General features: G+C 48.6%; 1 protein-coding gene across 3 annotated transcripts in view; it reads right to left on the bottom strand.

The window, feature by feature from the left end:
• The window catches only part of FAM120C (family with sequence similarity 120C), a 45233-nt gene extending 33644 nt beyond the window's left edge, over positions 1-11589 (bottom strand). For 2 of the 3 annotated variants that reach the window (XM_056540439.1, XM_056540440.1), the window contains exons 1-2: positions 10674-11589; positions 112-358 (exon numbers count right to left, since the gene is read on the bottom strand). In XM_056540439.1, the coding sequence (XP_056396414.1) occupies positions 112-358; positions 10674-11222 (796 nt within the window). In that variant the 5' untranslated portion in view covers positions 11223-11589. The remainder of the gene's footprint in view (positions 1-111; positions 359-10673) is intronic. The other variant, XM_056540438.1, reaches the window with a different exon arrangement.
• Between the last annotated feature and the right edge of the window lie 1147 nt (positions 11590-12736).

Here is a 12736-nt window from a genome sequence, read left to right as displayed (position 1 = left end):
GTTTTGCAACTGCTGGAGGCACACTGGTTGAGAATTACTGACGTACGGGATCTGTGCGATACAATTGTGCGTATGAGGCTGCAGAACGTTGCTTCTCGGTGGCCACCTTACCCAAAAGGGCAGCGAAGATGGGGAAGTTGCTCATCTTGAGGCCCAGCTGTTTGGCCACCTCCTGCATTAGAAACTGGTTGGTAGTGAGATTCTTCCCATTCCAGCTGAGCTTGAGGGCGTGAGAGCTGTAGTAAGAAGGGATGTTACACAGAGCGTATTCAGAGTCGTGGGCAATGAGGCCGTGAAATCCGTTCTCCCGGAAGAAGGACACCACTTCCAGGTGATGATCCTCCAAACTCTGAAACACCTGAAAAGCAGGAAGGAGTCACCGTGTTCATTCATTATTGCTTTACTGGGGTCACATGAGAATTCACAGCCAAGCAATGGAAAGGAAGCAGGAGAAGCCGAAGGACAAGACAAGAGGAGACTGTAGACACAGACAAGACACCCACAGCCAAGGGAAGGGCGACAGCAACAAATACTCAGGGGGGTAAGGGGCCATGGGGGTGGACAACCACAAATAGCTTAAAGGGCTACTCCCGTGGAAAACAAATGTTTTCAAATCAACTGGTGCCAGAAATTTATACAAATTTGTAAATTACTTCTATATAGAAATCTTAATCCTTCCAGTACTTATCAGCTGCTGTATTGCTCCACAGGAAGTTGAGTGGTTCTTTTCCAGTCTGACCAAAGTGCTCTCTGCTGACACCTCTGTCCGTGTCAGAAACTGTCTGGAGAAGAATACGTTTTCTATGGGGATTTGCTCCTGTTCTGGACAGTGGTGGCAGCAGAGAGCGCTGTGGTCAGACTGGAAAAATCTACACAACTTCCTCTGGAGCATACAGCAGCTGATAAGTACTGGAAGGATTACAATGTTTATATAGAAGTTATTTACAACTCTGTATAACGTTCTGGCACTAGTTCATTTGAAAACATTTGTTTCCTACCGGAGTAACCCTAAGGGTCCCCCTCCCCCCCCCCCCCCCCCCCCCGCATAGATCTGGTTTGGGTGGGGTCCAACCATTGGGACTCCTGTGGTCTCCAAAAGAGGGCCCTGGCATTCAGTTGTATGGGAGTGCCCAGGAGTGCTGTACTCTGGTATCTTCGGTGCTCCCATAGAAGTGAATGGAGTGCGTGCCGCCCCAGCAGTCAGACCCCCACCCCCTGATCAGATACTTATCCCCTATCCTGTGAATGGGGGATAAAATAAATTTTCGCTGGACAAACCCTTTGAAATTTACCTGTTAACAAAAACTTTCTATATAATGTAGATAATACCATTATATGTATATTTGTAATCTACATTGGTTAACAAATATTTTTGGGTGAAAAGCTGTCCCTGCAGCTATTGCCTGTGTCTCTATGAGGAGACCAAATAAATGAAGTGAGGGTGGACAGGTGCGGCTCCGTACACTCTGTACACAGAGGACAAGCGGGGCCCTGTACACCGGAGGACAAGCGGGGCCCTGTACACCGGAGGACAAGCGGGGCCCTGTACACCGGAGGACAAGCGGGGCCCTGTACACCGGAGGACAAGCGGGGCCCTGTACACCGGAGGACAAGCGGGGCCCTGTACACCGGAGGACAAGCGGGGCCCTGTACACCGGAGGACAAGCGGGGCCCTGTACACCGGAGGACAAGCGGGGCCCTGTACACCGGAGGACAAGCGGGGCCCTGTACACCGGAGGACAAGCGGGGCCCTGTACACCGGAGGACAAGCGGGGCCCTGCACACCGGAGGACAAGCGGGGCTCTGTACACTGAGGCTCTATAACATGCTCCCGTCTCACATCAGGATGATTGACAAGCCATAGAGACAAACAGACAATAGCTTCAAGGACAGCATTTTTTTTCACCCAAACAACAATGTAGACATAAAATGGTATGGATATATAAAAAAATTTTTTTTATGACAGGCAGACTTTAAAGAAATAGAAAAACGGATAATTTATTCTAAAAACAGCCCCCCCCCCCCCCCCCTGTCCTCAGGTTGTGTATGGTAATACCACTTGGCTCCATTCACGTCAAGCTGCCTGCGGTATTACAAATTGGCTCCATTTACATCAATAGAACTGAGCTGCAATACCACACAACCTGTTTTGTGGAGAAAATTAGTTCTGTTTTTCTATTCCTGGATAACAACCTTTTAATATTGTGTTCAAATTTTAAGTTTCAAGACAAACATAATAAAAAAATAAATAAAAAAAATTAAAAAAAAGGCCTGAATTGTTTTTAAAAACTTTATTTGAGCAGAAAAAAAAAATTGTGAGGATTGTGTCATAAAATATTCAGAAGTCCTGGACAGGGAGGAGTTCAGTGCAGGTTAATACAATAGTTCATGACCCCAGCCCCATGTTAGGGGCACCTCCTACCAACCCAGCAATGGTTTTCATTATACGAAAAGCTTCTACAGCAAAACCCAATAAAAACAATAAAGCTTCTCAATGAGAAGATCCAGCTGGTATATGAAGTCTTCCTGGGAAAAAGTATGCAAATTAGCATTCCTCCTGAATGAAGAAAACTGTCCAATCAGCATCAGACCTATGAAAGAGCCTTAACACATGACTAGGGATTATCTGCCAAAGCACAATCTTCTCCATAAAGAAGAGACCCCCCCCCCCCCCTCAAAAAGAATAAACACCCTCAGAGCTGTGTGGACTGACAAGAAACAGCAGTCTATGTCATGGGTCCGTCTGGTTTAGCTTATATTCCCAGTCGTGTTTCAGGGCCGTTTCATAGGTTGGTTTATTGACAATGAGTAGCTACCTAAACGGTGGCACTGGAGACAGTTATCCTTAAAGGGATACTCCGCCTCTAGACATCTTAGGGGATAAGATTGCGGGGGGGTCGCGCCGCAGGGACCCCCGCGATCTCCCTGCTGCATCAGTCATTCATTTAAAGAATCAGGTGCAGAGCCGGAGGTTCATGGAGTCCCCTCCATATAGACTTGCATTGAGGGGACATGGCCGTGACATCACGAGCGGGGTGTGGCCATGACGTCTGGAGCCTCCGCCCCACATCACCAGTCATCTGGCATAGAGCAAAGTTCGCTCCGTGCATTGGATGCCTGGGGTGCCGCAGCCGAGACCTTGGGGGTCCCCAGCGGCGGGACCCCTGCGACCAGACATCTTATCCCCTATCCTTTAGAAAGTGGATAAGAGCAAGATGTATAGGGGTGGAGTTCCCCTTTAAGTTACAACTAGAGATGAGCGAACTTACAGTAAATTCGATACGAACGTCACAAACTTTTCCTGCATAAATTAGTCCAGCTTTCCGGTGCTCCGGTGGGCTGGAAAAGGTGGATACAGTCCTAGGAAAGAGTCTCCTAGGACTGTATCCACCTTTTCCAGCTCACCGGAGCACCTGAAAGCTGAACTAATTTATGCAGGATAAGTCATCAACTGCCGAGCCGAGAAGTTTGTGACGAATCGAATTTACTGCAAGTTCGCTCATCTCTAGTTACAACACATTGAACACATGCTGTCTACTTATTAAAGCGGACCTGTCAGAAGGTTATAGGGCAGTGGTCTCCAACCTGCGGACCTCCAGATGTTGTAAAACTACAACTCCCAGCATGCCCGGACAGCCAACGGCTGTCCGGGCATGCTGGGAGTTGTAGTTTTGCAACATCTGGAGTAGGGATTGACCGATATCCTTTTTTTTAGGGCCGATACCGATATTCTGTGGAGGTTAGGGCCGATAGCCGATAACTTATACCGATATTCCGGTATAAGTTAACGCCTATTTATTCCACCCGGCGCACCGCAACCCCCGTCCCCCGCACCACATCGGCCAGAGACCGCCGCCGCTGCCCCATTGCCTCCCCCCATTCCCGGTTTTATAATTACCTGTTCCCGGGGTCCGCTCTACTTCTGTCACCGGCGCCGTCCTCCTGAGCTGTCACTGTGCGCAATGACAGTGACGTTGTGTAGAGGATGTGACTCGTCATTGCGCAGCGCAACACAGGACGCGCAGGAGCCAGAAATAGCGTGGACCCCGGGAACAGGTAAAACCGGGGATGGGGGGAGGCAATGGGGCAGCGGCCAGGGAGGTGCGGCGCAACGGTGGGGGGTGCATTATCGGATTATTGGCAAGGTAATTGCCGATACCGATGACGTCCAAAATCGTGAATATCGGCCGAACCGATAATCGGTCGATCCCCAATCTGGAGGTCCGCAGGTTGAAGACCACTGTTATAGGGTATACAGTAAGGGACAGCTGTATAGGGCTTCTGTACATACCCCACATTAGATAATTGACCCCTACAGTGCCGAGAGTTTTAAAATATATGCAAATTGGGCTATGAAGCCCGCTGAGAGTTCCCCATTGGCCACTGAATTCTCGGCACTGGAGGGGTCAATTATTAATGGATTTCGAGTCAGATGCCCCATACAACCATGCCCCTACATTATACCCTGAAAACCTGCTGGCACATCCGCTTTAAAATAGATAAATATGCACAACCACTAATAAATAAAATCCCCCCATATGTCCTTTTGCTTGTCACCACCTAAGTGACACAGATCTGCATAAAGCCGTGTTCCCCAACCTATGGCCCTCAAGCTTTTTGCGAAACTATAACTCCCAGCATGCCAGGACAGCGCCAAAGGTGCATTGTAGAGCTGTGATTACTGTGTATGCCGCGTACTGGGATTAAGTTGTTCCCCTTTTGTATTGTGCAGAAGTAACAGGGGGTCAAAGATCCTCCATTTAATAAAGACACCGGACGACATTTATCATTGTCTTTAGACTGTTTTTTGGGTCTAGAAAAGGTGCAAAAAAAGGCGCAAGCAGGGTTTATTTGCCCCTTTTGGTTTACACATTTCTGCTGATTTTGAGTTGCAATCCACTGATTTTGGCAATACACATGATATGGATGGGATTTTATGAACTGCGCCTTTTTATGAAAAGGCGCAAAAAAGGTGGAAAGCCACTGAAAAGTCTCTAAAACTGCACCAGCCCAGACTTAGCTTTCTGTATTTGTGAGAAATTTCTGAAAATGTGACCTGAACAAAATGTATCAAATGCTCTGTGACCATTTAATACATTTGGTGCTTCTACACATCACCAGCACACAAAAAAAAGTGTAAAACTGATTCACTTACACCTACAATGATAAATGCTTCACTTACACCTACAATGGTAAATGCTTCACTTACACCTACAATGGTAAATGCTTCACTTACACCTACAATGGTAAATGCTTCACTTACACCTACAATGGTAAATGCTTCACTTACACCTACAATGATAAATGCTTCACTTACACCTACAATGGTAAATGCTTCACTTACACCTACAATGATAAATGCTTCACTTACACCTACAATGATAAATGCCGCCACCATCTCCAGGAGATCTAAGCGATCCATAAAGACCAAATACTATATTGTTCTAGATTTAGAAAGCATTCCTCTATACTAGTGTTTTCCATCTAGTGTGCCTCCTGCTGTTGCAAAACTGTAGCTCCCAGCATGCTCAGTTGGGAAACACTGCTCTACACAAATGAATTTCCAACTATATGGGAAGAGGGGTCACACCTCAGCACTTTGCTCCAGGACAGTAATGGTTGTCATCCGTTTTTTCCGAGACAATGTTTGCCATAAATCTCGTCTGGATGGCGAGTTCTGAGCCCACTCTCCTCCTATAGGTGTGAGGCACAGGACATAACCCCTCAAGGCCGGGAAACTGGAAAAGACCAGGGGGGGGGGGGGGGGGGGGGGGGAAGAGATTCATCAAAACCTGTCCAGAGTAAAAGTTGACCAGTTGCCCATAGCAACCAATCAGATCACTTTCATTTTTAACAAGGCCTCTGCAAAATGAAAGAAGCGATCTGATTGGTTGCTAAGGGCAACTTTTCCTCCACACAGGTTTTGATAAATCTCCCCCCCTAGATCCTGGTAGCAGACAACCAATTGACAGGGGCGGCGCTGTCTATGACCTATAGCAGCCATGTTTGTCTAATCCTGTACATCACGTTAAAGGACCTGTAGGCAGTGTGATTTTTCTATTTAGTTGACTATCTGCATTTTTCCCCTCAGTCGGATGGGTGCGAACCTTATTTAAAAAATGGGTAAAAATGCTAGGCTCAGTGGGGGTGTGAGCCGGATTTACATATTTACACCCCTCAGCCCCCTATTCACACCCCCCTATCAACGCTCTCTTCCTCTCCTTCTCCACACCAGTCTCCTACTTCATCCATCCGCCTGCCCCCCCGCCTCCTTACCACACTCCCCCTTCCATCAGCCCCCTAAATTCACCCTCCTTCCTCAGCCTCCCATCCACAAGCTCTGTAGTTTAGCAAGAGCTGGAGGTCCACAGCATGGACACCACTACACTAGATATACGTAGTGTTTCCCAATCCAATGCCTCCAGCTGTTGCAGAACTACAGTTCGGTTGCAGTTTTGCAACATCTGGAGGGCCGCAGTATGGAGACCACTGTCCTAGATCAATGTTGGCTGTCCGGGCATGCTGGAGGTTGTAGTTTTGCCACAGCCTCAATATGCACTAGAGAAGTTAAATGTTAGACACTTATCCCCTATCCTGATCGCAGGAAGGTCCGAATGCTGGGACCCTCTGTGATCTCATGTACGGGGCCCCGACTCTTCTGTGGCCCTCCCGTGCAGGACGCGTGTAATCTGCATCATGACGCTGCGGCCGACAACCCCCCCCCCTCCATGTATCTCTATGGGAGAGGCGGAGACGCAGCGTTCATGCATCCCCGCCTCTCCCATAGAGCTGTATGGAGGGGGCGTATCAATGCCGGGTCCCAGTACGGGAGATCATATGGGGGGGTGGGAATCACGCGGTCGGTCAGACCCCCCCCGCGATCAGACACTTATCCCCTATCCTGCGGTACTGCAGTATTCCTTTAAAAGGGCACATGTACATTTTCTGCTGCAGATTTTGCTACCAGTAGAAGTCAATGGACTACTAGAACCAGCAGGGAATGTTTACTAACCCCAACCTATTTTGCTAACCCCGCGAATATTTGAATAGCGATTTTTTTCACACGAATATCAGCACTTCAAGATTTCGTGAATATTTAGAATATTGCGAATTATATGCGTTTTGATTTTTTCACAATGATGTGTACTGTGTAAATAAAAAGTGATCATCCCTCCCTGCTTCCAGCTTGTGGTCCAAAGAAGGCGAATATGCGAAAATTGGCGAATATCTGCCCTTCCAGAGGACACTGATCCCTCCCTTCTTTTAGCTTGTGGGCCAATGAGAATGATGCAAATACAGTATTCAGAGGTTAGCAACATCCCTAGCAACCAATAGGAACGTAGGTAGCTGAAAGATATAATCGCGCACATGCAAAAATTATGAATTTTGCATGAAAAAAAAGTGAACAAATATGCGAAATTCGTGAATATAGGAAGAATATTCGTCCAAATATTCGTGAACTATTGCGAAATTGAATATGGCCTATGCCACTCATCACTAGTCATTACGGGACTTGCAGTCCTTTCTACATTTGTATCTCATTGCCTTACAGCCTCTCCACATCATCAGCCATTAGAACTATCGGAGAGACCTCGCTAACATTAAAGGGGTACTCCGGCCCCGAGACATCTTATCCCCTATCCAAAGGGCATAAGATGTCTCACCGCAGTGGTCCCGCAATCTTGTATTCGCCACCACCCACCTGTTTGCGCTGCACGCCGCGGTGCCAGCTCACAAACAGCCGGGTGGCGACCACAGGGCCAGGGTATCGTGATGTCACAACTCCGCCCCCGTGTGACGTCGCCCCCTCCGCTATGCAAGTGTATGGGAGGGGGTCCCCAGTGGCGGGAGCCTCGCGGTGAGACATCTTATCCCCTATTCTTTGGATAAGATGTCTCAGGGCCGGAGTACCCCTTTAAGGGGCATTACTTGCAGTCTAATATATATATATCTCTCTGCCGGACTCCAGAGTCCCGCTGGGTGAGCGGTGCTTGTCACCTAAAGCTTTTATTCCTTCTTTCAGAACTATTATTATCTCCTAGGAGTTTTATATATTTACTATTATCTTTGTTCATTAATCGCAGCTCATTTACTAAAAACAACTGCTATTTTATTTAGTAACAATACCGCTATAGTAACCACCCAGCCTACAATATTAAATCGTCACCCTCTCCTATTGCTACCAATATTTTGTGTACTGATAAGTTTTTATTTATATTCTAATCCTATTTTTATTTACTACATTTATATCTCACTTGTTGAGTGAATAGACTGCAGAGGGCCCTGCGGTTCTTTCACTCATTTTTCATTTAAACCGTTTTAAATTGTGGTAATAAATTTACATTTCCCCATAGAACTTCCAGGACGGCTACTTTTTGCTTTTACGGCCAGAAAAACCTGCGGCAGAAAATATGCACTTGTGAACGTATCCCCCCGCTCCCCTACCGCGATCTCCCGTATGGGGCCCCACCAGTCAGCAACAAGGCGGCATGTCCGACCACGGCATGACATGGCGGCCGACACGCCCCCTCAATAGATTATTGGAGAGCTGGAGCGCTGCATTCGGTAGTCTCTGGCATAGAGATGTATTGAGGGGGCGTGTCAGCCGCCACGACATGCGGTGGTCTAAACACGCGATTTCGGCAAAGAGTCGGGGTCCCCATACGGGATATCAGCTGAGTCCCCGCGCGATCTGAAACTTATCCCCTATCCTTAGGCGATAAGTTTTCATATCCCGGAGTGCTCCTTTAACTAAAGGCCTTTGGGTATGTTCACACTGCGGAATCTCGGCGAGCTGAGATTTCGTCTGACGGCCGCGCCATCACCACTGACGGCTATGCGGTGCTCGCCGACTACCACACAAAGAATGAACATGTTCTTTCTTTGAACGGAACAATTTCAGCGGCGGAATTGTCCGCTGCTAAAATTCCGCAGTGTGAACTGATCTCACGGGAAGGCCCGTTCACACTGATGATAACGTTCACTGCGCAGAATTCCGCAGTGTGAACATAGCCTTCAGCTGTTGTATGCCACAGGCTGAAAACCATTGCTGTAAGACAGTGGTCCCTAAGCTACACGCCTCTAGCTGTTGCAAAACTACAACTCCCAGTATGCCCGGACAGCCTTCGGCTGTCCGGGCATGCTGGGAATCGTAGTTTTGCAACAGCCGGAGACACCCTGGTTGGGAAACACTGCTTTCAAAGGGGTACTCTGGTGGAAAACATTTTATTTAATTTTTTTTTTTTTGTTAAATCAACTGGTGCCGGAAAGTTAAACAGATTTGTAAATTACTTCTATTAAAAAAAAATCTTAATCCTTTCAGTACTTTTTAGCAGCTGTATGCTACAGAGGAAATTCTTCTCTTTTTGAATTTTTTTTTTTGTCTTGACCACAGTGCTCTCTGCCGACACCTCTGTCCGTGTCAGGAACTGTCCAGAGCAGCATAGGTTTGCTATGGGGATTTTCTCCTGCTCTGGACTGTTTCTGATTCGGGCATCAGGTGGCAGCAGAGAGCACTGTGGACAAGACGAAAAAAGAAATTCAAAAAGAAAAGAATTTCCTCTGTAGAATACAGAGCTACTAAAAGCTACTGGAAGGGTAAAGATTTACAAGTCATTTACAAATCTCTAAACTTTCTGGCACCAGTTGATAAAAAATAAAATAAATAAAAAATTATGTTTTCCACCGGAGTACCCCTTTAAAGGGGTACTCGGGTGGAAAACTTTTTTTTTTTTAATCAACTGGTGCCAGAAAGTTAAACAGATTTGTAAATTACTTCTATAAAAAAAATAAAAATCGTAATCCTTCAAGTACTTATTAGCTGCTGAATACTACAGAGGAAATTATTTTCTTTTTGGAGCACAGAGCTCTCTGATGACTTCATGAACACAGTGCTCTCTGTCCATTTTAAAGGAGTACTCTGGTGCAGACTACTCCTGCTCCGTCCTGCAAAAAATAAAATAAACCATCCCTCACCTTCCTGGGTTCCCGCGCAGCACCACTACAGCTGATCGGTCCTCCGGTCCATCCTCTTCACACTTCCTGGTGTAACGAAGCGTCACATGGCGCTCAGCCTATCGCCGGCCGCTGCGATGTTCTGCCTCAGCCCATAATAGGATGAGCGCCATGTGACGCTTCGTTCACACTGAAGTATGAAGAGGATGGACCGGAGGACCGATCAGCTGTAGTGGTGCTGCGCGGGAACCCAGGAAGGTGAGGGATGGTTTATTTTCTTTTTTGCAGGACGGAGCAGGAGTAGTCTCCACCAGAGTACTCCTTTAAAATGGACAGAGATGTCAGCAGAGAGCACTGTGCCCGTGATGTCAGCAGAGAGCTCTAGGTTCCAAAAAAGAAAAGAATTTCCTCTGTAGTATTCAGCAGCTAATAAGTACTGGAAGGATTAAGATTTATTTTTCCGTAGAAGTAATTTACAAATCTGTTTAACTTTCTGGCACCAGTTAATAAAAATAAAAATAAAGTTTTCCACCGGAGTACCCCTTTAACCACCCTTCACTTGTGTGCAGAATATTGCAGCGGACTACAAGTCAAAGCATGTCTATAAGATATATAAGCAGCATGCACAGGAGGCCTGCTAGCACCCTAAGGGGAGGGGGGCAAAGATGATGATGCAGCAGACATGGCACAGGGTGGGCACACCGCACAGTCCCGGTTACCTTCACTCTGAACCGGATCATGGCCAGGCGAATGCAGTGCGCCAGGCAGGCGGGCGGCAGGAACCAGGCCCGGGGGGGCGGGGTGCCCTTGTTTCCAACGTGGCTGACAATAAGCTGGGCCGTCTGGCGCTCGCCCTGTGCCCGCCGGGCCCACTCGGGGAGCCGCTCCTTGGCCAGCGTGCCGTTGAACATGGCCACCAGCTCCAGGCCGCCCTGGTGCAGACAGGCCTGGGACAGCGCCGCCAGGTAGCCCAGCATGGCGTTCCATTGGCCCCCGCACACCCAGTCTGTCTGGTAGCCGCCATAGAGGCGCTGGAGAGCCGAGTCCGCGTCCACCAGCACCCGGCAGGGAGGAGGGGGTGGGGGCGCCGCCGGGGAGGGGGGCTGCGGTGGGGGAGGGGGCGGCGGAGCCGGCGGGTAACCCCCGGGTGACAGGCCCGCGCGGTGCTGCTGCCGGGCCACCGTCCGGGCCAACTTCAACAGGTCAACGGGCACCACGGCCCCCGGGCATCTCTTCTCCAGGAACTCCTGGAAGCCCTGCACCCCCATTGTGCCGGGGGGGGGGATGGGTATCCGACTGCGACTACAAAAGAAAAAAAAGGAGTCGTCGGGTGAGCGAGGGCGGGAGACGGGCGGAACGGAGCGCGGGGACGGGGACAACGCGCGGTGACCGTGCGGCCTCCTCACTGGAGCTGGGGTCCCTGCGCGGCACACGCCGCCATCTTAATCGCCTTCTTCTTCGGCAGCTCTTAACTACTACGCCCCACTGGCCCGCCAGCCGCTCCGAGGCGCGCGGTGCGACCTGGGACGTGTAGTTCCCCGCCCCTTCCTCCAGCGCCTGACGGCAGCGGAGAGCGAACTACATCTCCCGGCTCCGCGAGGAAGCGCCGGTGCTCTGTGGGAGATGTAGTCCGCAGCCTCGCTCTCGGCTGAGGCCGCTATGAGGCAGCGAACTATATTTCCCATGAGCCTCCGCGAGGGGGGTGGAGCACGCAACGTCGTTTAGAATAATGTGGGTTTCTTTTGGATTTTAAACAAATACTGTTAAAAAAAAAATATATATATATATATATATATATATATATATATATATATATATAGATTCATGGTGAGGAAGGGAAACGGGTCCGGCGGTACCGGGAGGCGATGATAAGACGGATGAGTCAACCTCCATCTATAGAGAGGGGCTTGAGTGTCGTGAGGGCCGCGGTGCATGCCGGGAAGCGTAGTTTTTGTACGTGGCTCGTGAATGGGACTGATACCGTGCGGGGACTACGTTTCCCGGCGGGGCGCACGCGACAGGATTCTGCCATTCTGCAATTGTAGAAAATGTATGAAAGTTTATTTTTAATTTTTTTTTAACATTTTTTCTGATATACGTTTACAACGTTCAAGGATTTTTAAATGCACAGAATCCTTCAGGTTTTTACACAAAGAGCAGCACTTCCCAAACAGTGTGCCTCCAGCTGTTGCAAAACTACAACTCCCAGCATGCCCGGACAGCCAACGGCTGTCCGGGCATGCTGGGGGTTGTAGTTTTGCAACAGCTGGAGGTGTATTGGTTGAAAAACACTGACATTTTGGGACAGTTCCATCTTATTAATATTATTATTATTATTATTATTGATGATAATGATAAAAAATTACAAATTTTTATATATTTTTTTTTTTTACAAAACATGACAGTGGTTACCGTCATGTCCTGAGGAGGAATGTCTGGACCATGGAGCAGGCACCGGGATGGTAACTAAATTACCGCTCGCATCAGCTTTAGTGTTCCTCCGCAGCCCTGCAAAATGACCCCCAGCAGGCCACAAATGTGCACTCAAACGGTCAGAAACAGACTCCATGAGGGTGGTATTAGGGACAGACGTCCACAGGTGGGGGTTGTGCTTACAGCCCAACACCACGCAGGACATTTGGCATTTGCCAGAGAACACCAAGATTGGCAAATCACCACTGGTGCCCTGTGCTCTTCGCAGATGAAAGCAGGTTCACACTGAGCACATGTGACAGAGTCTGGAGACGCCGTGGAGAATGTTCTGCTGCCTGCAACATCCTCC

The sequence above is a fragment of the Hyla sarda genome, chromosome 9 (genome assembly GCF_029499605.1).
Source record: "Hyla sarda isolate aHylSar1 chromosome 9, aHylSar1.hap1, whole genome shotgun sequence".
Taxonomy (NCBI): Eukaryota; Metazoa; Chordata; class Amphibia; order Anura; family Hylidae; genus Hyla; species Hyla sarda.
Note: the sequence above shows the minus strand (reverse complement) of the source record. Positions and strands in the feature narration are given on the sequence as shown.